The 24281-nt window shown below is 46.0% G+C and overlaps 2 protein-coding genes across 2 annotated transcripts; both read right to left on the reverse strand.

The window, feature by feature from the left end:
- Positions 1 to 352: 352 nt before the first annotated feature.
- Positions 353 to 8727, reverse strand: Krt26 (keratin 26). Its single transcript, XM_051158528.1, is given in 9 exon segments — positions 353 to 746; positions 2381 to 2408; positions 2410 to 2440; positions 4603 to 4820; positions 5441 to 5566; positions 5658 to 5819; positions 5920 to 6076; positions 7217 to 7299; positions 8214 to 8727. Coding segments are annotated over 9 exon segments (1395 nt in total). The 5' UTR covers positions 8652 to 8727; the 3' UTR covers positions 353 to 594.
- A 7198-nt stretch (positions 8728 to 15925) lies between these two features.
- LOC127200340 (keratin, type I cytoskeletal 27) lies at positions 15926 to 22334 on the reverse strand. Its single transcript, XM_051158526.1, has 8 exons — positions 21877 to 22334; positions 21124 to 21206; positions 20620 to 20776; positions 20056 to 20217; positions 19845 to 19970; positions 17290 to 17507; positions 16982 to 17031; positions 15926 to 16274 (listed from the first exon to the last, which is right to left on the reverse strand). The coding sequence occupies exons 1-8, from the start codon at positions 22288 to 22290 to the stop codon at positions 16138 to 16140; spliced, it is 1347 nt and encodes a 448-aa protein (XP_051014483.1). The 5' UTR covers positions 22291 to 22334; the 3' UTR covers positions 15926 to 16137.
- Positions 22335 to 24281: the final 1947 nt, after the last annotated feature.

Below are 24281 nucleotides of genomic sequence, written 5' to 3' on the forward strand. Positions count from 1 at the left end.
CATATATCACCCTGCGTTTGGGACACTCCCTCCTCACTCCTCATCTACCCAACAATCCCCCATCAGTCCATCTTACAGCCTTTTTTACTAGAGAAATTTTCCTAAAGGTTTAACCTCATTATAAGCTTCACCTATCAAGCCATGTTAAAGAAACAAGAAAGGGGCATTTCTTGTAACCGTTAAGAGACGTAGCTTGAGAGGCACTTTCTATATTTACCGTTCATAAAGACATTTAAACGTGACTCTCTCTGGAGAAGCCCGCACTGATGCTCAGATACCGTCTCGCCCATGCCCCAAACACCTCGCTATGGACCCCCATGCTTCAGATCGAGGTTAAAAAGGCCTTTTAAAAAAAAAGCAAATCTCCAACTCTGCTTCATATCGTCTATCTGTGGAATTCTTTTTCTCTGTCAAAGTCAAGGGTCCTGGCGCCTCCCCCGTCCGTGTTGCTCATGACAGTGTGAGAAGAGAAAGAAAAGGAAATCTGAGTCTAGTGCTTTGACTTTTTTGGAACATGCATGAATAACGTGGTTGGGTTTCTTGATCAGTGGGGTTTTCGCAGAGGCGGCATTTTGTTTGGTGAGTGGTCTGTCATTACGGGGCTTTGGAAGGCACGCGCTGCTCCATGGTGATGTTGCTGATTTTGGAGGATTTTTCTTCTACGGAGTGCACTCTCAGGGAAAGCAGGTTGCCAAGCTGATCTAGCTCTTCAACCATTGTTCGGACAAACGTTTCTCCTGAGGAGTCTAAAATGAAGTTACGGAAAGCACAGTGGTCAGTCTCAACCGGGGGAGAGGTACTTTTAGTCAATGTAGGTGTGTATTTAAAAACTGCTTTTTTTTTTTTTTTGAAAGTTTGGAGAAAATTGGGATACAATGCTATGTTTGAAGTCAGTGCAAGACTCAGGGTCTCTCTCTCTCTCTCTTTGCTCAATGGGTGCTTGAGAGCACAAAGGAAGCATATATTAAAACAGTCTAGACATCAGGTAAAGAAATGTAAGTCTGGGAACAACCAATGCCCTCTTCTCCCCCCTCTCTCCCCCTTTCTCCCCTCCCTCCCCCTTCTCCCTCCTTCCCTCCCTCCATCCCCCCTTCCCCTTTTCCTCCCCACTCTCTGCTTTCCCTTTTAGAACTGGAGGTTGAGCCCTGACACTCAAAGCATCTTAGACTAGGGCTCTATTTCTTACCTGCTTGTCCATGCCTCATTTCACCCTTTGAGACAGAGTCCCATTAAATCTCTCAAACTGGTTTCCAACTCACTTTGTGACTCAGACAAGTCTAGAATTTACTAACCTCCTGCTACAGCCTCCTGAGAACTTGGGATTATAGGCCTGAAGTACCAGGCTAGGCTACTGCCTTCTTCAAACACCAACCTGTCTTATTTTGCTGATTTTAAAATAAGCTCTTTTATTAAGTAGTAGAACTGGGGCTGGAGAGATGGCTCATCTGTTAAAGGCTAGGCTCACAACCAAAAATATAAGTAGTAAAATTGAAAAATAATGCATTCCGTGCAGTAAAGATATTGGAAGATTCATTCTTCACAACAGTCATTTTGTAATTTGAACATCTGTGTTATACAAGGGATATGATATAAATATTAGGGAATTGTCAGGTGGATATGGTGGTGCACACCTGTAACCCCAGCATGTGTTAGGCCAAGGAAAAAAGACTATGGGTTCCAGGACAGTTACATAGCAAAACTTTAGGTAAAATAAATAAATAAACAAATAAGTAAGTAAAGCCACAATGACCTCACTGGTTCATTCACTAGATCTAAACTTAAAATTTCAGTTAACAAGCAGTTCATTTTTTTCTTTTTCAAGACAGGGTTTCTCTGTGTAGCCTTGGCTGTCCTGGACTTGCTTTGTAGACCAGGCTGGCCTCAAACTCACAGCCTGCCTCTGCCTCCCGAGTGCTGGGATTAAAGGTGTGCCCCGCCATGCCTGATTTAGGCAGCACATTTAATAGAGTTGAAGGGATTTAGAAGAACCCCGCCCCCCAGGGCTGGGGAGATGGCTTAGTGGCTGATGCTCTTGCTGTGGAATCCTGAGGGACTGAGTCCAATCCCCAGCACCTGTGTACAAAAACCAGGCGTGGCAGTGCACACTTGTAATCCCAGCTCTGGGAAAGCAGACACAGGAGGATGCTTGGGCGTTCACTGACCAGCCAGCCTGGCCTGATTGAAACATTCCAGACTAGTGAGAGACTATCTCAAAAGAATAAGGTGGGGAGCATCTGAGAAAGACACCTAAGGTTGATCTTTGTTCTCCACATGCACACAGTAGGCACGCGCGCGCGCGCGCGCGCACACACACACACACACACACACACGGCATGTGTGCACACACTCAACATTACACTATTTAAAATCCTTTCCATACCATTGACTTCATTTACAGGCCTGCTGTCCCTTTGGTTTATAACTTGTGGATTCACTTCTTCTGTGAAGAGAAGAACACATTATTATATTTTTCTTTCAATTAGAAGCTCACGAATGATTGTAAATTGGAAATAAGTTTTTAAAAATTACTTTTAGTTTTATTTATGTGCATGTATGAGTCTCCACATACATGTAGATGCCGGTGAAGGATAGAAGAGGGTGTTAGATCTTCTGGGTCTGGAGTTCCAGGTGATTGCCAACTATCTGTTGGGAATTGAACTTTTTTTTTTTTTTTTTTTTTTAAACTTCTGAGCCATCTTTCCAGCCATCATTTTGGAGTTCTAGTTTCAGTAAGTTTTAAATTATTTTATTTTAAAGGGACATTAATACGCTTTCTGTGATGTCAGCATAGTGAAAAGAGACGAAATGGGTGTTTATGGCTGAATAGTGTCTCTTTCATCCAGCAACGTGGCCACCTGAAGCTTGTCTTCTGACTTGTCAACAGTTCAGTCCCTGCTCTAAGGAGTGGACTAAGGTGCCGTGCAAAAATAGAGACCTAAGAAACACAGCCGTTTACAGTGTTAGAAAGACAACACACGTGGCTGGAGAGATGGCTCAGAGGTTAAGAGCACTGCCTGCTCTTCCAAAGGTCCTGAGTTCAATTCCCAGCAACCACATGGTGGCTCACAACCACCTATAGTGAGATCTGGTGCCCTCTTCTGGCATGGGGGTGTACATGCAGGCAAAATATTGTATACATAATAAATAAATCTTAAAAAGGAAAAGACAACACACTCATGTAAAAACTCATGTTTAACATTGCCTGAGTGAGGAATGAATGGTCTCCAAATACTGAGGAAGGAGCCATCACTGTTGGCTTCTCCTTAGAATAGTCTGGAAGGCAGCTATGTTTACCACGATACCACCAGCCTTGATATGAGGGCTTCTGCCTGGTGTTATTGTATCTTGTTATGCCATACTTGATGGATAACCCTTGGAAGCCTGCTATTTTCTGAGGGGAAATGGAGAAGGAGTGGATCTTTGGGAGAGGGGAAGTGCGGGGTGGGGTGGGGAGCTGGGAGGAGTGGAGGGAGGGGAACTGTGGTTGGGATGTACTGAAAACAAAACAGAACAATCATAATATAAAAAGAACAGTCTGAGGAGGGCTCCCCTGGCCTTGGAGACTGCAGAAGACAGCGATTCAGTGTGAAAATGGGCAAGCACTTAGTAGCAGCCACTGATGACTGAGTTTTGAGCGTCAGCCTCTGTCTGCCAAGGCGCTCCATCTGCATGGTGAGGTGCTGTGGCTGAGAACAGTGTGTGGCTTTGCTGTGTTCACAACTTTACCAAAAAGGTAACTGTGGTTCAAAGAGGTTTAACTGTGTGTTCAAACTCACGCAGGATGTGATTCACACCCATGACTGCAGTTCTGGGGCTTTTGGGGTCTTGGCAAACCAACTCTGATGTCCCTAGTGACATTTTCTCAGGAGGTAGCTGCCCTCACTGCTTTACCACTAATGCAGTGAGGTATTCTCAGTTATCGTTTTGAGCCTGGACAGAGGGTATGTGTGGGGATAACTAGTGAAGTAATAAAATAGGTTGAGTTATTAAAAAATTCATTTAAACATAAACATAAAAGAAAGCAAATTTTTCCTTGGACCAGAGTACTAGAATGACCAAGTGTTTTGTATTTAATTATCTTTTATATCATTATTCATGCAAATTTTTCTATACTTAGATCTCTGATTTCTAGGCTGCATGTGTGGTCTATGCCTCTAATCCCAGTACTTAGGAGGCTAAGGCGGGAAAATCAGAGCTCAGGGTCTGGACCACATAATGAGATACTGTCTTAGAAATCATCTTCCTCTTCCTCCTCCTCCTTTTTATCATCTTCATCATCATCAACAACCACCACAACACTCAAGCTAAAAGAAACCCTTGAGTGTTCATTTTTAAGTTTCTGTTTTCATTTCATGGGATGCAATAGTGTATGTGACTGAATATACATGTATACATACATACATACATGTGAAGAAATTCTAGGATGTACTATGTATGTTATATATTACAAAGTAATAGAACATATACTACATATGTGACGTTTGCTTTGCTATGCTTCTGTAGTAAGCACATAATGTACTTATGTAATATGTAGCATGTATAACAAGCACATGTAAGGACTTGGTCACCACGAAGCTAGCTGCCTCGCGTGTTAGTACTCACCGTTCCTCTCCGTCTAGTAAGTTGCAGTACGTGTCAATTTCCTTCTCGAGACACGTCTTGATGCCGAGCAGCTGCTCGTGCTCCAGCTTCTGGCCTTCCGTCTCCGTCCGAATCTGCTGCAGCCGCTCCTCTCGCGCCACGATCTGCTCCTGGATGTGCTGCAGCTGAGCGTAGTAATTCCCTTCCGTCTCAGCCAGCGAACTCTCGTAGGACTGTTTCTGAAAGAAAAGCAGGGCCTTCAATGAGCAAGAGAGGCGCATGCCTTTAATCCCAGTTCTCAGGGAGGCAGAGGCAGGCGGATCTCTGTGAGGTCAAGGCCAGCCTGGTCTACAAAGTGGGTCCAGGACAGCCAGGGCTGTTATACAGAAACTCTGTTTTGAAACCTGCCTCCCCACTTGAAGGAGGAGGAGGAGGAGGAGGAGGAGGAGGAGGACGAGGAGAAGGAAGAAGAAGAAGAGAAGGAAGAGGAAGAGGAGGAGGAGGAGAAGCTGGGGAGGGCCGGCTAGTGAGAGGTTAAGTCATCAAGGGCACTGCTCTGGGAGTAAACTGGTTTAAGTTCTAGTCAGACACTAGTTGTTTTAAAACTGGTGAGCGTGGTGCCTTCCTGTGCTCCGTCTCACGAATCTCAAACTTCTGTTATGATGCCACTTGCTATAATACGACAACTATGTAGCCAGGGAGCGCTTTGCCACAGTTGACACCGGGCCACTTGGGTTTGCAGCCTCCAAAACCGTGCGTAAGCAACGCCCCCTTTCTTTACAAAATATCCTGCCTGGCCTGTTTTGCCGCAGTAGTGCAACGCATGCCGACGCACACCTTCCGTTCAGTTCTCACGTACCATCGCCATGAGGGATTGAAGTTCTATCTCCAGAGTCTGCAGATTGCGTTTCAGTTCCATTAGCTCGTTTCTGGCCGCCGTGGCTGCTCCCGCGTCATCTGAAATCTGCTGCTGCAGCGCTGCGCTCTGAAGAGGAATTGCCAGAAGGGAAGGGTTAGCAGCCCCGCTTGACTGTTTATCAAACGACCCCCCCCCATGTCACCTGCCGTAGATGCACCTTCTCTCTAAAGCAGGCCTCTGCATCTCTTCGGTTCTGTTCAGCCAGATCTTCATATTCCGCCCTCATGTTGTTCAGCATGGCGGTTAGATCCACGCCGGGGGCGGCATTCATCTCCACGTTGATGTTCCCCCCTGACGCGTTTTGCAGGACTCCCATTTCCTGGAAAGGGCTGAGCACTAGTACCCCAGGGGAAGGCACATTCTCATATGAAGCCGAAGAAGGAAATCGGCGTGCAAGGCTGTTTTGCAGGCGTCCTTACCTCCTCGTGGTTCTTTTGGAGATACGTCAGCTCCTCGCTCAGAGCCTCACGCTGTATCTCCAAATCGGCTGTAGAAAGTGTCAGCTCGTCCAACACTCTTCGAAGACCGTTGGTGTCGGCCTCAACACTCTGGTGCAGAGCAAGCTCATTTTCATACCTTAAAGGGTGTGAAGGCGGTTTGGAATTGTGATTGCAGGCGGGCACAGTTTGTAAAGGCACGCTATATGCCGACCGGAAAGGTGTTCTGGTTCTGTATGTATTTCTGAGGCTTCTTGCAATGGCAAACTATTAAGATAGTTTGAGATACCTATTAGTTTATAAGAATTTTTTTTTATGTGTATGTGTTTGCATGTTCATGTGGTTGCATGTGGAGGTCAGAGGGCAATCCTGGGTGCTTTTCTCAATAACTCTTCACCTTCTTTTTGGAGACAGGGTCTCTCACTGAACCTGGAGCTTAGCAATTGCCCAAACTGGCTGGGTAGCAAGCTCCCCATCCTCCTTCCCTCCCTCCCTCCCTCCCTCCCTCCCTCCCTCCCTCCCTCCCTCCCTCTGCAGTTTTTTTTTTTTTTTTGTTACAGGGTCTCTCTGAGTAGCTCTGGCTGTCCTGGAACTCACTTTGTAGACCAGGCTGGCCTCCAACTCATAGAGATCCTCCTGCCTCTGCCTCCCAAGTGCTGGGATTAAAGGTGCAAGCTACCACCACCCGGTGGTCTCCATCTCACCAGCACTGGAATGACAGATGTGTGCTGCTGTCCCCTTCTTTTTTTGTGGATGTCTAAACTCAGGTAGGCCCTCATCTTTTTGCTTTTTGAGGCAAACCCTTTCTTTACAGTTGATCTTTGCCACCCAGCTATGTGTCAGAACAAAATGAGTCAGATTTAAAAAATAATATGATAGATCTTTTTATAAGGATGTATTAAGCTCCACTTTGTTGATCTAGAATGGAATGACATCATTAAAACAGCTCGGTTTGGAGGGCTAGAGAGATAGCTCGGTGGTTAAGAGCATGGGCTGCTCTTCCAGAGGACCTGGGTTCGATTCCCAGCACCCACATGAGGAAGGTGCTCACAACTGCCTGTGATTTTGGTTTCAGTGGACCCGATGATCTCTTCAGGCCTCCAAAGGTACCAGGCACATAGGTCATGCACAGACATATATGCAGGCAAAACAGCCACACACATAAAACAAAACACACACACACACACACACACACACACACACACACACACACACACACACACACGGTTTCAAAAGCAAAAGGCGGGCATGGTTAATAACCGCTTTGTTTTTCACCTACTTCATCTTGAAGTCGTCAGCTGTGAGTCTGGCATTGTCATTCTGAAGAATAAGGTTGGCATTGCAGGTGGTCATGGAAACAATCTAAATGGGACAGCCAAAGGACACTGCAAGGTCAGTGTGACTCTGTCTCAGGCACTTGCATTAGGATCTTAGGATATTCAAAGAAGCTGGTTTTGGGGTGTAACTCAACGGTAGAGCTCTTGCCTAGCATATTACACAAAAACAATAAAAAAAAGCCCCATTATTTTATTCAGATAATAAGGAGGCCCACAGAGAACTTCACTGTTACTCATCAAAAAGTATGAGTCAAATATCAAATAAAAAACCGAATGCAACATCCCTGTGGGCCTGGGTCCTGAGCCTAGAGCCTGGCACACGCGGGGCTAGCTCTCTGCTAGTGAAGTACGTCCCAGCTGAGACAGGCTCTCATTACATTACCCAGGCTGCCCTGCAAGCTGTGATCCTTTTACTTCAGCCCCTGGAGTGGCTAGGATTACAGGACTGTACAGTCATGCCTGCCTGGCCTAATTATCTTGATTTTGAAGCTAATTTTCTTTCACTGTTCGGCTTTACTTTTTTTTTTTTTTAATTGTCCAGTGCCACCCTAAACTCCAGGACCAAAGAGTAAGCAAATTCCATGCCCCATAAACTTGCTAAGTACATTTGAAATGAATTAATTAACTAATTGAGATAGTTTATGTCATTGGAGATTGAACAGAGTCACAGGCATGCTGGGAAAAATAAATCTACTATTATGTCTCTAGCTTGTTTTTTTTTTTTTTTTTTTAATTGAAATAGGATTTCTAAGTTCCCAGGTCAGCCTCAGCCTTATAGATCCTCCCGTCTCAGCCTCTGGAGTCGCTGTGATGACTGACGTGTGCCACCACGCGTCACTGGTAAATACTTTTAAGGTCCCCTTTGCTTTTAGTTGTGCCCATGCCCCCCCTCCCCAACCCAATGCCTATAACCACAGGATGGGAATCTGCATTTCTTACCTGTCGTTTCAAATCCTCAATGACTGAGAAATATCTGCTGTAGTCATGTTCAACTCCACGGCCCCGGCCGGGCCCGTACTTCTCATACCAGCCCTCGATCTTCTTCTCCAGGTCCGCGTTGGCCTCCTCCAGAGCACTCACATGGTTCAGATACGATGCCAGACGGTCATTGAGGTTCTGCATGGTCACCTTCTCATTCCCAGAGAAGAGGCCAGGCTCGTTGCTAAGGAAACCAATGCTATTTCCCCGTCCTGGCCCCTCAGTGCCATTGCCAAAGCTTCCTCCAGAAGAGAGGCCTCCAAGGGTGCAAGAAAAGCTGCTTTCTGCTCCAGGCCCCACACACACATTTCCAGCCACAAAGCCTGCTCCTCCCCTGGACAGCCTGGCAGATCCAGCCCGGGAACAGACCCTGGATCCCCCAGAGAACCGAAAAGACATGGCGACAGCACAGCCCAGCGAGCGACCTTCTTCCCCCAGAGAGGCGCAAAGCCAAAGTTTATGTATACCACGGGGGTGACAGCTCCACTGGCTTTTATAGGGTTCAATCTCAGCTACGCCGATCTGTAATAAAACATTATCCGTATGCTAATTGCTGTTGTTCATAATCGGGCGATTTTTAATAGTGTCCAGTAGGTGGCAAGGTGCCTCAAGGACATTATTTTATATATGAAAAAGGTGCCAGAGACAGTGATCCTAATTCATAGCCTTGCAGTGTTAGTAACACGAAATCATAGCCCCACAGATCACAGAGAGGAAAGATCCCTTGTGTTACCAAGATGAGAGTTTATGTCCTTTTGACCCCTGAAAGGTTGGAGGGTGAAGCACCCCCGGCCCAGTCCACATACCAAAGAATTCACATTAAAAATGTTTGTTACGTGTGGTGTAGAAATGCATAGGAATATCTCAATGGTCTCCCATTTTTATCAAGCATTTCCCTTCTTGACAGGACCCCCCCCCCCATATGTAATGATCTTATGCCAGTAAGGATTCCTGAACTGATCTGTTTTAACATGTGCACATACATGTATATTCATGGGTGTTTGCATGTGCAGGTGTGTGTGTGTGTGTGTGTGTGTGTGTGTGTGTGTGTGTGTGTGTGTGTGCACGTGCCAGAAGGCAGCTTTAGGTGTTGTTCCCCCATCCACCTTGTTTGCTTTTTGAAGTAGGGTCTTTTTGGTTTACAGCTTGTGCAGTATGTTAGGCTTGCTGGCTAGGGAGCCCCAGGAGCTGCATGTCTCTGCTTCCCCAGTGCTGGGAGGGCAAGCATATGCCCATGCCCCTGGGGAACCTAACTCCTGTTCTCATACTTGCATGGCAAACTCTTTACTTACGGAGCTGTCTCTTCAGCCCCATGCCCTTTTTTTGTAATAAGTTGATGATGATGAATGGCAGAAGTTCTATAATAGCTTGCTTATCAGCTTTGCTAAAATTCATAACCATGTGGTGCTGGTGGGGGTGGTTTGTACCGAGATTTTCTTCCTTTTTTTTTGTTGATCATTTGGAACGGGTCTCAGGTGGCCAAGGCTGGCTTTTGAACTCCAGTTCGCCTCTCTCAGCCACCTGAAGGCTGGTTCCTCAGATATATGCTACTGTGCCTGCTGAGATTTTTTTTTTTTTTTTAAATTTGGTCTAGGAGTAGAACACCAATCCAACTAACCTACTGAGACTTCAAATTGTTTTCCTCAAAAAAAATTTTTTTTGAGATAGCATCTCACTGTAGAGGCCAGGCTGGCCTGGGACTTACTATATGGGTCAAACTGACCACGCCCTTGTATGATCCTCCTCGCGCCTGTGCCTTCCCAAATGCTGAGATCTCCTGGCACACACCATCCCCACTCAGTCACGGTCCTGTAGTCTTCATCGTAAAGCACCTTTGAGTCACGAGCTTCACAGCGACCAGTAAAGAATGAAATGTATGGAGGAGAGGGCTGCTCCCATCACTACCTGGGAAAATCTGGTACCTCAGAGACTGGTTGTCATGGGGAAGCAGATGCTTCCTTCTTTTTTTTTTTTAATGAAGGCCTCAGGAGATTAGCCAGTCTCTCCGTGCTTCCCTTGCCTAGGAACAGATGCGTGTAACCACATCCAACAGGGTCAGTGTCAGACTTAAGTGGGCACCCCCAATAATGAATGACTGTAAGAAGGTCCAAAGGGCGCAGACACTTTATACATGTTAATTATTTGTGCTATTATAATAAGGTGGACACGCCAGACAGGGGCACGTCGCTATCGCTTATGATGGGTACAGATTGATCGGGTCACCTGATTGCAGGGTTAATTTCAAAAACATGAGTTCTTTCCCGGATGAGATTTGTCAGTGTTGTGGCCATTGAATACTGAGAAATATCAGATGTTTGTCACTACACGACAGGAGCTATTCAGTGGACCAGAATGTATGAATTAAAAAGCACAAATACTTAAAAGTAATTAACATGAAATTGTAAGTCAGACCATATCACTGTACTATAAGATTTATAAATTACATTCAGAGAATTGTTAGTGATTTTGCGGTGACCTGGTCAAATATTTTTACTTTTTTTTTTTTTTTTTTTTTGGCCAGTGTTTCCCATGCGTGAATGAAACAACCAAAACAGTGTGCTAGCAAAGTAATAGTTTGTAAGAGTTGATTCTTTTTTTTTTTTTAAGATAAGAGTTCTAATGAGACTGCATAGTGTTATTAACACAATCTATTTATCTCCAGGTAGCTTACAAATATTAATTAACTTATCTTTGGTGGACTAAGTTAAGCATATATTATTAGGACCATTTTGAGATGAGCTGGCTCTGGAAATAACACAGCCACACAGATCACAGACTTCTCTATCAAAGCAGGATGGATGATGCTTGACTCCAGCAAACAGGGTTGGTGTTTACGCATAGGACACGACTCTTTACTTCTTTTCATCACAGATTTCCTGTAAACCAATACTTTTTGTCTTTTGTGTGTGTGAAATTTTTGGGTGTATGAATGCATGCATGGATGTCTGTGTGCCACTTACCTGCCTGGTAGAGGTCAGAAGAGGGTGTTGGGTCCCTTGGCACTGGAGTTACAGATGGTTGTGAGCTGCCATGTGGGTGCTGGGAATCCAACCCAGGTCCTCTGCAAGATCAGCCAGCGCTCAAAACTGCTGAGCCATCTCCTCATCCCTCCAAGCTAAAACTTTAAAAAGTATAAATATAACTTTTTTTATGTTTATGCTTTTCTGGAAGTAAAAGATGACCTGAACAAATTCCCGGGTCATTTCTATCAATATCTTTGTTTTTTCAGATTTTTGTATTTATGGTCAGAAAGCAGTATGCCGTGGTATATCATTCATCGGTTCTTGAGAACCTACTAGGTATTGAAATGTGGCATTCTATGCATGCTGCTGGCATTTAAAGAAATTAAACTGAAGTGAACTTGAGCTTATAGAGCTATTTCGACATCTCATTTCAGGATGAAGTTTTTTCATTGCTGTCTTACTCTAAAGGTCTTTATGCTTAAGCCCACCGTGTGTAAATGTATTGTTTAGTGTCAAGTATTTCATTGTTTAAAATGCAAGTTCTAGGGGCTGGTAAGGTGGATCAGGAGGTAAAGGCACTTGATGCCAAGCCCAAGGACATAAGTTCAATTCCAGATGGTGGAAGGAAAGGGCGTACACCAGCAAGCCTAGCAAGTTATCCTCTGGCGTTCATATGTGTGCCATGGTATGCTGTGTCTATACATCCACACCTACTCATACAAAATGAATAAAAAAATTTTAAAGATGAACAGTTTTTATTCCTGTTGGCTATTTTAGAAAAATATTTTTATTAAAAAACTTTTAATATATATGTATGCTTATATGTATGTATTTAGTATGTACATGTGTGTGCTGCAATATGCATGTGGAGATCACAGGGTAATATTCAGGTATCATGCAGACCCTGGGGATCCAACTCAGGTCATTAGACTTGGTGGCAAGTGCCCTTACCTATAGAGCCGCCTTGCTTGCCCAGAAAAACACTTTTCTTTTCTTTTTCTTTCTCAATACAGGATTTCTCTGTGTAGCCTTGACTATCCTGGATTCGCTTTGTAGACCAGGCTGTCCTTGAACTCACAGCTATCCGCCTGCCTCTGCCTCCCAATGCTGGGATTAAAGGCGTGCGCCACCACTGCCCGGCAAAGACCTTTTCTTGAACCTGAGTAAAGTTTGTTTTGTTCCTAGGTTCCTTGTGTTTCTTCTGAGAATTAGATTGTGGCTGTTAGCTCCTCCCCAAATGTCTTCTCTGGTTTGGGAAAGAGGCGGCAATTAGAGGGTGGAGCTGTAGAGTTCTGGGTTCTCACCAGCTTGGTATTAAGTTGTGTCTGGGCTCAGGCTGTGAGTCAGGCGGACTGGATTCCAGCCCCTCGGGTTATTAATTGTCTGACTTTGGGAAAATGACTCTACTCTCTGACTCAGTTTCCTTACTCATAAAACGACGATGTCCACAACGCCTACCTCATAGGCCTGTTGCGGGGAACCAAGTGGCTTTCAGACAATGCTTTATCATAGAGCCAACGTTGGCTTTCTGTTATCACCGATTCTTCCTGAGAAGCTATACTTTAAAAAGTCCCAAATACACCCATCCATGTGATCAATTTGGTTCCAGTAGAAAGAGTTTATTTCTTTGGTTTGGATGAGTTGCTGATCAGACATCCAAACACTGAAGGAATCTGAGCTAGCTGTCTTGTCATTAAAAAAAAAAAAAAAAAGCTGTAAAGAATTTTTAAGAATAGTTTTAAACTCACAACAAAATTCAGAGGAAGGTACAAAGATTATCCATCCGTTCCGCATCGTCATCCGTCACTTCCCTGCTCGTTGTCAACAGCCCTCTCTGGTCCACGTTAGTGCAGGAGCATTTGTTCCAACAGTCATTGACACATCAAGCTCACTACAGCCCTTGGCTCACTTTAGAGTTCACTTTTGGTGAGCCCTGTTGGCTGGACGATTGTATATTGATCCATGCCCGCCCTCGTGGTAGCATACAGAGTACTTGCAGTTGCCTTATGAATTAATTGCTTTGCTCTACATTTGCCCTCTCCTCTCAGTCCTTGGCTGACTAGTTACTGACCCATGTACTGTTTCCATGGCTTTGTGTTTTTCAGGATGTCAGATACTTAGACTCCGACATGATGTAATCTTTTTTTTTTTTTTTTTTTTTTTGACATGATGTAATCTTACCAAATTAGCTTCTTCCACTTAGCAATACATATTGAAGTTTTCTGTCTTTTCATGACTTGATAGCTCTGGTTAATGACTTAAAAAAAAAAAACCTGCCATCATTTATTTTTTTCATCCACCCACTGAAGGGCATTTGGTTTGCTTCTGGGTTTTGTCAGTCAATGAATAAAGCCACCGTACACATCTTTGTACTGTTTATAAAAAGTATTTATTTTTACTTATACCTGTGTTTTTGTGAATATATGCCATGTGTATGCTGATGGTCATAGAGGCCAAAAGGGGACACCAGATCTCCTGGAGTTCCAGGTGGTTGTGAGCCAGTGGGCATGGGTGCTTGGAACCAGACTCCAGTCCTCTGGAAGAGCAGCAAGTGCTCTTAACCACTGGGGCCATCTCTCCAGCCTGTCCTGTGCAGGTTTTTGTGTGGAGATGTTTTCATCTCCTTTGGATAGAGGAGTGAGAATCCAGTGGTTCCCACTAACTGCTGGATCAAATGATCAGAGCACAGTCAGCTTTGTAAGAACCTCCTGAACTGTCTCCTACAGTGACCAAGTAGTTTTGACTATGGAGCTATAGGGAAAGATTTTTTTTTTCTTGGTTTTGACATAAAAGTATAGGAGGTAAAAAGATGACTCAGAAAGCTAGGTGAGCGTGTGTCTGTTTTAGGTTCACCTGGGCATCTTGGGTTTTTGTTTTGTTTTTTTTTTTTTTTTATTTTTTTGAAGCTGGGCCTCATGTAGTCCAGGCTGGCTTCTCTATGTAGCCAAGAATGACCTTGAGCCTCTGGGCCTCCTACATCCATCTCCCAGCGTGTGGGTACAGGTGTGTGCCACCACACCCAGGGCTTATGTGATGCTGGGGGTGGAGCTGAGAGCTTTGTGCATGCTTGGCAAGCATTCTACAAGCTAAGCTACATTCTAGCCCCCACTTTCAATCAACTAGTGAATTTTAATTTCTACTTACTCTTGAGAGCTTCATACAGGTGGACAATGAAATAGGATCATATTTTTCCCCTTTCCAACTATTGATCTCACGCATGGCAGTTTGAATGAGAAATGTTTCCCATCTAAAAATGGCAGTTTTAGGGGAGTCTAAAATGACATAGCCTTGGGCAGTTGATGGCAGTGGTTTGGGGACATTGAAGAGTCCTCCCTGCTGGAGGAAGTATGTTTTTTTTTGGGGGGGGGTGGGATTTGAGAGCCCAAAGCTCATCACTTTCAGTTCACTCTCTCGGCTTTTGGGCTTGTGGATCAAGCTGGAAGCTCTCAGCGTTCTGCCCCAGCCTCCATGCCTGCCTGCTAGCTTTGCCCTGCCAATATGGACGCTAACCCTCTAAGCCAAAAGAAATTCTTTCTTCTGCAAGTTGCCTTAGTCATGGAATTATATCACAGTAACAGAATTAACTAATATATCCTCAATATAGCCCCTTCTCAACTTCATGTTTTCCTCCGTTATAACACACTCTGTCTGGTGAGCACTGTCCACGTGTGCATGGGTGTAAGGCCATCCACGTAAGCACGGAAACCTACCAAAGGCCACATCTTCAATAAAGATTCATTTTCTCTTCCCCAGCAACTATCCCCTGCCACTAGCTCCTTGGTAAGGGGCGAGTCCCGGTGAGTCCTCTACTCCATCTCCGCTGGGATACAGCTGACCCGATCCTGTGTAGGTAGCCATGGCTACCTGCACACCTCACAGCTGGGAGTTCACAATGCAGTATCCATGTCAGAAGACAGCATTTCACAGCGCTGTGTCCCATGCTTCGGCTCTTACATCCTTTCTGCTCACTCTTGACCATGTTCCCTGAGCCTTGACCTCTCACTTCCCTATCGCTGCTTAGTTAGTGAAGCTGCTGTGGATTCCTGGCCGTCACTGCCCTGTCATGCCATGTGGAAAACACTGGTTTGCAGCTCCCCCTTCTCCTTCCCTCCCTTCCTCCTTCCTCCCTCTTCTCTTAAAGCAATCCACATGTTTCTTCATTATTTTATGTTTAGGATATCTCTGACTTTAATTTAAAAAAAAAAAATGTTTACTTCCGTGAGTCTGTTATACTCAAGATTGGGTTTTTCTTTTAAATGATTCATTTATTTGATTTTTCTGCATATGCGCTTTTTGCAAGTATGTATGTATGTATGTATGTATGTATGTATGTATGTATGTGTATTACATGTGTGCAGAGCCCGAGGAGTCCCAGAAGAGGGCATTCAGATCTCCTCAAACTGGAGTCACAGGAAGTTGTGAGACACCATGTGGGCGCTGGAAACTGAGCCCGGGGAACTGGATCCAGGCCATCTCCGCAGTTCCGGGAACTGGCTTTTTACTTTTTATTAGTTGTTTTATTTTCATTGCCTCCATATATGCATGCCCAGCGTGTGTGGAACGATGAAAGACAACATTTTATAGACTTGTGGCAAAGACTACAACCCCTACGCATCCAGCTGGTTCCTAACTTGTAAGGAACAGTGGATTAAACAGAGGAAGTTAAAGGTAGAATCTAGCTTCCACGGGAGGGTGTACTTAAAACGCAGTGATGGACCAGAACTGGGGAGGATAGCTTGCGACAGGAAGACATTTATTGAAACACCACCAGAGAGAAAGCCAAAGAAATGTCACTAGTCTAAAAGGAACTCATCTTCGCTCACTGGGAGAGAAGCAGGAACATAAGCCGACCCTGTTTTAAGGAAAACCATTTAGATCTGGTAATTTTAAGTTAGGGCTCCTCGCTTTTAGGGGGGCACAGTTCAGGAAGGCAACCTCTGCTCACTCTTGCTGACTTTGGTGGATTTCTCTTCCAGCACGTGAACTCGGGAGGACAGGACCTTCCCACGGGGATCTAATTCTTCAACAACGGTTTTAACGATGGCAGTTTTAGCTGAGTCTAAAATGACACAAACACACCTTTAAAATTGCGTCAAAGTCACAGATGGGAAATAACTCATCATTTGAATATATATATGTATATACATACATATATATGTGCATATATACATACATACGTATATACATATACACAATATATATATATATTTGTGCTGGGTGTGGTGGCATATGCCTCTAGTCCCAGCACTTGAGAGACAGAGGCAGGGGGATCTCTGAGTTCGAGACCACCCTGGTCTACAGAGAGTTCCAGGACAGCCAGGGCTTCACAGAGAAATTATGTCTCAACAAAACAAAACAAAACAAAACCACAAAGGAACACATACAATAAAAAAGAGAAGAGAAGAGAAGGGAAGCTGCAGAGATGCCTCGATGTGTAAAGTGCTTGCTCTATACTGATGACGACCTGAGGTCCCTCCCCAGAACCCACATAAAACAAGTCACTTGTCATTCTAGGGCTGGAGAGGCGGAGGCAGGAGGATCCCTGTCTAGCCAGTATCGCCCACGTGGCGGGCTTTAGGCTCGTAAGAGACCCTTTCTCAAACAAAAAGGTGGACCATGGCTGAGGAACACAACTTGAGGGTGTCCTCTGTACACTTGTGCATACAGGAGAAAGAGGGATGGGGGGCAGGGGGAGAAGAGGAGGAGGAGGAAAGAAGAAAAGAGAGGAGGAGAAGCCACCGAGTGCCTCATACGGTTTTCTTTTACCCTTTGTCTGATTTCCAGGTCCTCCTTGACCTTTTGACTTAACACAGGAGCTGTAAAAAAAAAAAAAAAATAAAAATAAAAAATCGCATTAATTTCATCTGTGTGTTTTGCTAAAGCCACCTTGAAGCACAGGCTTACAGAAGGAGTCTATTGGTTGCTGAAATAATGCTGGTGGGGACGGGGGGGGGGGGGGGAGGGCGGGGGGGGCATGGGGAGGGAAGGCGTTCATTCACACGCAGTCTGGACTTGGCTTAGCTTCAGATGGCGTTTAGGTATCTTAAGGAGTGTTCAAGAGGAGCGGTGCCTACCCCTCGTCTCCATCTATGAGGCGGCAGTAGGTCTCGATCTCCTTCTCCAGGTGCGCCTTGACGTTCAGCAGCTGTTCATACTCCAGCTTCTGGCCCTCGGTCTCCGTCCTCACCTGGTGCAGCTGTTCCTCCAGGGCGCTGATCTGAGCCTGGATCTGAGCCAGCTGCGAGCAGTAGTTGCCCTCGGTCTCCGCCAGGGAGCATTCCAGAGAGTGTTTCTGTGGTTTGGGAAGACGGTGTGGCAGAAAACATCACTGTAGTGATTCAGAATGAGCCAAGTCTCTTAGAAGGGAGTTACCCTTACGCAAGGCAACCAATCATATCGGGGCCGTGTTGGCAAATTGCTTGTCATGCACACATGCGGACCGGAGACCACGCCCCAACACCGACATTAAAGAGGCAGGCATGGCTGTGCGCTTGTAATGCCAATGTGTGGGTAAGTGGAGACAACATTTCTGAGGCTTGAGGATTGGCCAACTTGGCCTGACCTGTGAGCCCCAGGTCCCACTTGAGAGACTGTCTCAAAAACCATGGCAGACAGCTCCAGAAGTACAGCACCCGAGGTTGACCTCTGGACTTCACACATATGTACACACACTCACACCCATACACAGGAACACACTACACATATACACAAACAATTGTACCCATCTAAAAGTTTTCATTTGTTCAATATTCCTGGCAGACACCATCCTAGTCTGCTCGATAATGACACAGATGGCGAATGGTCCTTGTCAACCCTGAAATACTAGAGAAAGTGAGACTGACTGTTTCTCTCTAGGGTGCATGTAGGCATAAGGTTATTGTGTAGTTTAACTTCTGACTTCCTGTCTAAACGTTGCATAGAGTCTGCTCCCCAATTGTCCCCCTGTTACGTCAATAAAGCAGCTTACAGCCAATCAATGAGCAGGGGAGAGACTAGGGCTGGACTTCCTGCCAGCAGGGGAGGAGAGTCAGGAGGGGATTCACTAGGGAGAGGTGAGCCAGAGGGAGAGGTCCAAGGAAGATGAGGAGGAAGGAACTGGAGCTGAGGAAAGCTACAAAGTGCAAGTATCTCTGGGATCTTTGCTGGGAGTGAGACAAAATAGCATGAAGGGTTAAGAGCAGACTGAAACTGCTCAGGTTCTGCTGTGAAGCCTTGTATTGTAAAAGAGTCTCAATTATTTGTGTGATAGCCGGGTTGAGAAATAAGTTAAGAGAAACAAACACTGTTAATCATCAAAAATAACTTAAGCAGGTGCAAGCGAGAGATCCCGACCATGTGCTGCACGTGTGGGCTGTGGCACAGTTCTCAATTTTCTCAGTAATGTTTCCCCACAGTTTTCACCCTCAGTGTGAATCATATGAAGTCTTTGTCTCCTGCCTGTCATTGCTTTCTCAGTTGTATAAACAGTTTATATATGGAGTGACCCAAAGAAAAGCACCACTCTCTTAACCTTTAAACTATCTAATTGCTTGGCTTGTGACGCCAAATGAGTCTGTTTAGGACAGGAGGGAACACCTGTTATAAAGTTCCTTCCATCCTTCCTTCCTTCCTCCTTCCTCCTTCCTTCCTTCCTTCCTTCCTCCCTCCTTCCTTCTTTCCTGCCTTCCTTCCTCCTTTCCTTCCTTCCTTTCTTCGTTCCTCTTTCCTTCCTTCCTCCTTCTTTTCTTCCTTCCTTCCTTCCCTCTTTCTTCCTTCCCTCCCCCCTCCCTTTCTTGACAGGATCTCTCTACATGGTCCTGGCTGTCCTGGAACTTGCAACATAGAGCAGGCTGGCATTGAACACAGAGGTCCACCTGCCTCTGCTTTCCAAGTGCATGCACCACCATGCCTGGCTAGATGACAATACCTTACTGATGGTTTTGTAACCAAATATTTTCATATAAGCCCCAATTTTACATAACTGCACATTCAGCAGTGCATTCTTTTGTAGGTAAACGCTGGAGGTTTCTTAGCCATAGGCAGAAAGGTAAAGACTCAGGTTAGGCAAGTTGGAGAGGAAGTCCCGTTCTTTGTCGCCAATTGCGAAACTCTGGGAATGGCCTCTCCTCTTTGAGTCTGCTTCTTCGTTTGGAGGTAATGATGGGAGTTGAAGACTGCCTGGCTGTGCCTCAGGGAGCTTTGTGGACTAACCTGTGGGTGAAGCGACTGGGCAAACCCTCGAGGAAAGGGTGATTATTATTGGCGTTAGGCACGGTTCGCTTTCGACTCAACCTTCACACCTCTACTTCTTATTTATGCCACTTAAAAGGAACTTAAGTGCTCTTAATTAACTGACCGAGGGGAAGGCCGGGCAGGGAAGCCAGGAAAGATATTTTTTGCTCTGCCCAGATGGATGTTTTGATTTTTTTGACTTGGGAGGGAAGAATCAAAGTAAAATTAACTTTCTTGAGCGCTTCGAAATAGTTGTATTTACTGGTTTCCAGGGCTTGTTAACATCTAGGCATATTTTTTTTGAAGCAGATGCCAACCTAGTAATCGATGGCTAAAATCCCAAGTATGTTACACTAAGAGGATGACATTTTCTCTTGAATTTTTTTCTCAAGAAAACCCACCTGTCGTTCGTACTTACCATGGCTAAGAGGGACTGCAGTTCTATCTCCAGGGTTTGGAGAGTCCGTTTCATCTCAGTAAGTTCATTCCTAGCTGAAATAGTGGCTCCAGCATCGTCTGAAATCTGCTGCTGCAGGGAAGCGCTCTGCAAAGTCAGGAGCTGGTGTCAGGCTGGAGGGCGGCGGCATCCACACCTGGTGCCAGGCGTGTGCCAGCGAGCCTAGCTTTACCTTCTCCTGGAACCAGGCCTCGGCGTCCCTGCGGTTCTGCTCAGCCAGAGCCTCGTATTCGGCTCGCATGTTGTTCAGCAGGACCGTGAGGTCCACGCCGGGGGCTGCGTTCATCTCCACGTTCACGTTGCCTCCGGCTGCGCACTGCAGAGCCTGCATTTCCTGAAACAGATCGGTTCAACCACATTAGGTTCTGACTGTAAGAGAGCCAAGTGGACAGGACCCATAAGGCTCAAAGCTTTTTTGTGAGGTCTGTTTCTTTTTCTCTTTTGAGAGTCTTATTCTGCAGGCCAGGCTGCCCCGGAACTCTCAGCAATGGTCTCGCTTGAGCCAATCTGGGATTATAGCTGTGAGCTACCGTCCTGGGCTGGCTTGTTTCATTTGTGGGGGGTGGGGGGTGGGGGGGTGGAAGAGTGGGGTGGAATAATAGAACTATTTCAAAGGTGTAAGGGGAAATTAAAAAACCGTCTTGATATTAAGATACACTATTTACCACCGGAAATTAGGTCTTGATTTTGGGAAGGAGGCAGGCTGTGGATACAGGGGAGGTGGTTGAGCGCCTACCTCTTCGTGGTTCTTCTTGAGGTACGCCAGCTCCTCGCTCAGGGTTTCCAGCTGGACCTCAAGGTCAGTTCTGCACAAGGTCAGGTCATCCAGGACCCTTCGCAAGCCATTGATGTCAGCGTCGACACTCTGGTGGAGCGCCAGTTCACTCTCGTACCTTAGAGACGAGTTTGAAAGGTTCATTGTCTCCCACCGGATTTGAGTCACCCCCCCCACTTTTCAGGGCACCCTAAGACTCAACCCAATACATTAGGTTTCAACAGGACTCCCCACGACGGAGTCGACATGCGTCTACGACCTTGCCATTAATCTTGTGCTAGCTCCGAGTTTTCTAAGTAAATTAAGTTATGATGCCTTTGGTCCCCTCAGTACAGATTTGGTTTAAAACGAACAAATGGATGCAAAGAGAGCAGAGAAGGACACCCCCCCCCCCCCAAACGGCCCAAGGAAAGGAGGGAAGTGCCAGGATAACTTCTGGCCTGTTTTTTCTTCAGCTCAACTCACTTCATTCTGAAGTCATCGGCCGTCAGTCTTGCGTTGTCATTTTGCAGGACGATGTTGGCATTGCTTGCGGTTGCAGAGATGATCTGATGAGTGCAGAGTTAGGTAGATGTGAGGACATGGTCAAATAGTCAAATTTCCTTGCAATTAAGTTACCCGTGAGATCATAGTAACTAACACTTCTGTACCTGGGGCTAGTGATGAGTGGTTTGAAAATGAGGAATTGAGATACAGTCAGTTTTAGTTTGTATTTTAATTCCCACTTTGTCATTAAGAAAAAAAAATTCTCTTTTAAGTTTATAAAAATCTACTTGGAGACACTGGGCAGTTTTCGGTATTTTTCTATTACTAAAAATGTACCTGCATACCTGATTTTGGATGATGGGTGGGTCATGCTCAGAGGTGCTAATTGTAATATAAAGCATTATTATTATTACTTTAATTCTGTGTGTGGCGGTGTCTTGCCTGCATGTATGTTAGTGCACCATGTGTGTGCCCCTGGAGGCTGGGAGAAGGCTTCGGGGACCCCTGGAACTGGAGTTCCAGATGGTTGTGAGCCATCTTGTGGCTGCTGGGAATGGATCCCAGTTCTTCTGGAAAGTGCAGCAGCCAGTGTTCTAAACTGCCGAGCCGTCTCTCCTGCCCGGAAATTAATTTGAATATTGATAACGAGGCACTTGAAGCTGAGCTTTATGCCCTGCTATGAGCTCTTCTACTTTGCTGTGTTTGTATGCGCCCGGTCACTGTACTTCTTACCTGGGTCCTGAGGTCATCGATGATCGGGAAGTATCTACTGTAATCGTGATCGAGACCGCGGCACGACCCGGGTCCAAACTTTTCGTACCAGTCCTTGATCTTCTGCTCCAGGTCAGCGTTGGCCTCCTCCAGGGCTTGCACGTTCTCCAGGTAGGAGGCCAGGCGGTCATTGAGGTTCTGCATGGTGACCTTCTCATTGCCGGACAGGAGGCCGTGCTCACTCGGAGTGAAGGCCCCACAAGAAGCGCTGCCCATACCGAGCCCTCCTGCCAGTGAGCTGCCCCCGAAGGCGCAGGAGAAGCCACTTCCGATGCCTGGCACTCCGCATGCGTTTCCAGCCCCCAAGGCTGCTCCCGGGCTGGAGAGCCTCACGGAGCCCAGCCTTCTAGACGCGGAGGAAAATCGAACAGACATGGTGCTCACTCTTGGAGTGCTGCTCTGATGGTGACTAGCTTACTGGGTGAGGACCGCTTTATATAGACATAGGTGGGGTGTCGCTAGACGAACTCTGTCTCTCTTAGCAAAACGGTGTTTGCCAGCTCATTGAGAATTATCCGTAAGTGGGTGACATTTTCCCCTAATGAATGTCTTTACTCTGCTGTGTCCACTTCCGTAGGTGGATAGTTACCTTGATGTTTGTTATCTCTGGGAGGCAGCAGGGTGGAGTATTATCAAGGTTATTATAGTGATGCCTTTCAATTTAGTGTGAGCAACCCTTCCTGCCTTCTAGGCTTTTGGGAGTATAACATTCCTTAAAGAATTAAAAAGAAGTGTGATTGATACAGTTCTTTTTCCTTTACCCAACGACGTCTGCATTTCTCTGGCAAGCAAAACACCATCAGCGTCGGGTTCTATCAGGTACACTGAAAATAGCTTCAAGCTCATGGGCCCTGGATTCCAGAGGAAGGAAGCTGAGTTTTAAATGAAACAAACAAGCAAACAAGAAAACAGTTTCTTTAAAGTTTTCCGTTGATTGTATCCTTCTTGAATTGCCATTTAACTGGCACAGGTTTTTGCCTGAGCTGTGTTGGTTGGCAGGCCACTCAGGGGGGATCCGTTAGCCTCTGTGACCCTCAGTGTCTTTAGCTGTAAGTAAGCGAAGGCTCTAGGTTATAGCCTTGATCCCTTTCTATTTGTAGGCTTCCAGTGTTTCTCTGCATCTTCTTTTTCTTAGAATATTTCTGCACTTGTGTTCTCTGCTTTTTTACCTCTTACTCGTTTCTGAATTTTGGTTCCATTATCTTAGAGATTTTGGGTTTACCACACCTTCAATCCAGGCCTCGTCTTTCCTCCCATACCAGCATGTTCTCTTCCCTTCCCTCCCCTTCCTTCCTTTCCCCTCTTCCCTTCTCTCCCCTCGCTCTTCCCTTCCCCTCCTCCCCTCTTCCCTTCTCTCCCCTCCCCTCTTCCCTTCTCTCCCCCTCCCCTCTTCCTTTCTCTCCCCCCTCCCCTTCTCTCCCCTCCCCTTCTTTCCCCTCCCCTCTTCCCTTCTCTCCCCCTCCCCTCTTCCCTTCTCTCCCCTCCCCTCTTCCCTTCTCTCCCCTCCCCTCTTCCCTTCTCTCCCCCTCCCCTCTTCTCTTCTCTCCCCTCCCCCTCCCCTTCTCTCCCCTCCCCTCCCCTTCTCTCCCCTCCCACTCCCCTTCTCTCCCCTCCCCTCTTCCCTTCTCTCCCCTCCCCCTTCTCTTCTCTCCCCCTCCCCTCTTCCCTTCTCTCCCCTCCCCCTTCTCTTCTCTCCCCCTCCCCTTCTCTCCCCCACCCCTCTTCCCTTCTCTCCCCTCCCCCTTCCCTTCTCTCCCCTCCCCTTCTCTCCCCCTCCCCTCTTCCATTCCCTTCCCTCCCTTCTTCTTTTTGACTGGGTCTCACTAAGTGGCCGAGGCTGGCCTCAAACTTGTGGTCCTTCTGTCCCAGCCTCTAGAGTGCTGGATGATAGGTCTGGGTCACAGTGCCTGTTCAACCGCTGCTCCTAGTGTTTATTCTCCTATATCTTCTTGGCTCCACAGGTCGCCGATCACCTCAGTAGACTGGGTTTTAGAAAGCCGGGCTCTGAGAATCCTTCCACATCTGACTGCTTCCCTTTCTCTTTGTTCATGCCTTGTCCACCCCACATCTTGCCACAATATGTTCGCAGTCTCATGCTTGCCCTGTTAGTATTTTTTCCTGATACAGATGTCACCTTGCTGGCTTCTCATCCCATTTCATGATACCAGTCTTTCCCATCTTTTGCCTTTGGTCATGTTCTTTGCATCAGATCTTGTTTTAAAAAATTTAAAATATAAGATCTCGCATTTTCCAGGAACAACTGACTCCACTTTCAGTTGTGATTATTTAAAACAAATGAACTAAGAACATAAAATTTCATGACCTACTAGTTTGCAGAAAAAGAAAGCTAGAACATTTGACTCAAG

This window comes from Acomys russatus, chromosome 16 (genome assembly GCF_903995435.1).
Source record: "Acomys russatus chromosome 16, mAcoRus1.1, whole genome shotgun sequence".
In the NCBI taxonomy this organism is placed as follows: Eukaryota; Metazoa; Chordata; class Mammalia; order Rodentia; family Muridae; genus Acomys; species Acomys russatus.

Excerpts from the sequence above, each read along its gene's own strand:
- LOC127200340 (XM_051158526.1), bottom strand. The coding sequence starts at position 22,290 with ATGTCTGTTCGATTTTCCTCCGCGTCTAGAAGGCTGGGCTCCGTGAGG. Across the intron at positions 20,777-21,123 it reads GCCGATGACTTCAGAATGAA|GTACGAGAGTGAACTGGCGC; the intron begins GTGAGTTGAGCT and ends CTCGTCTCTAAG. Across the intron at positions 16,275-16,981 it reads ACCTGGAAATCAGACAAAGG|ACTCAGCTAAAACTGCCATC; the intron begins GTAAAAGAAAAC and ends GTGTCATTTTAG.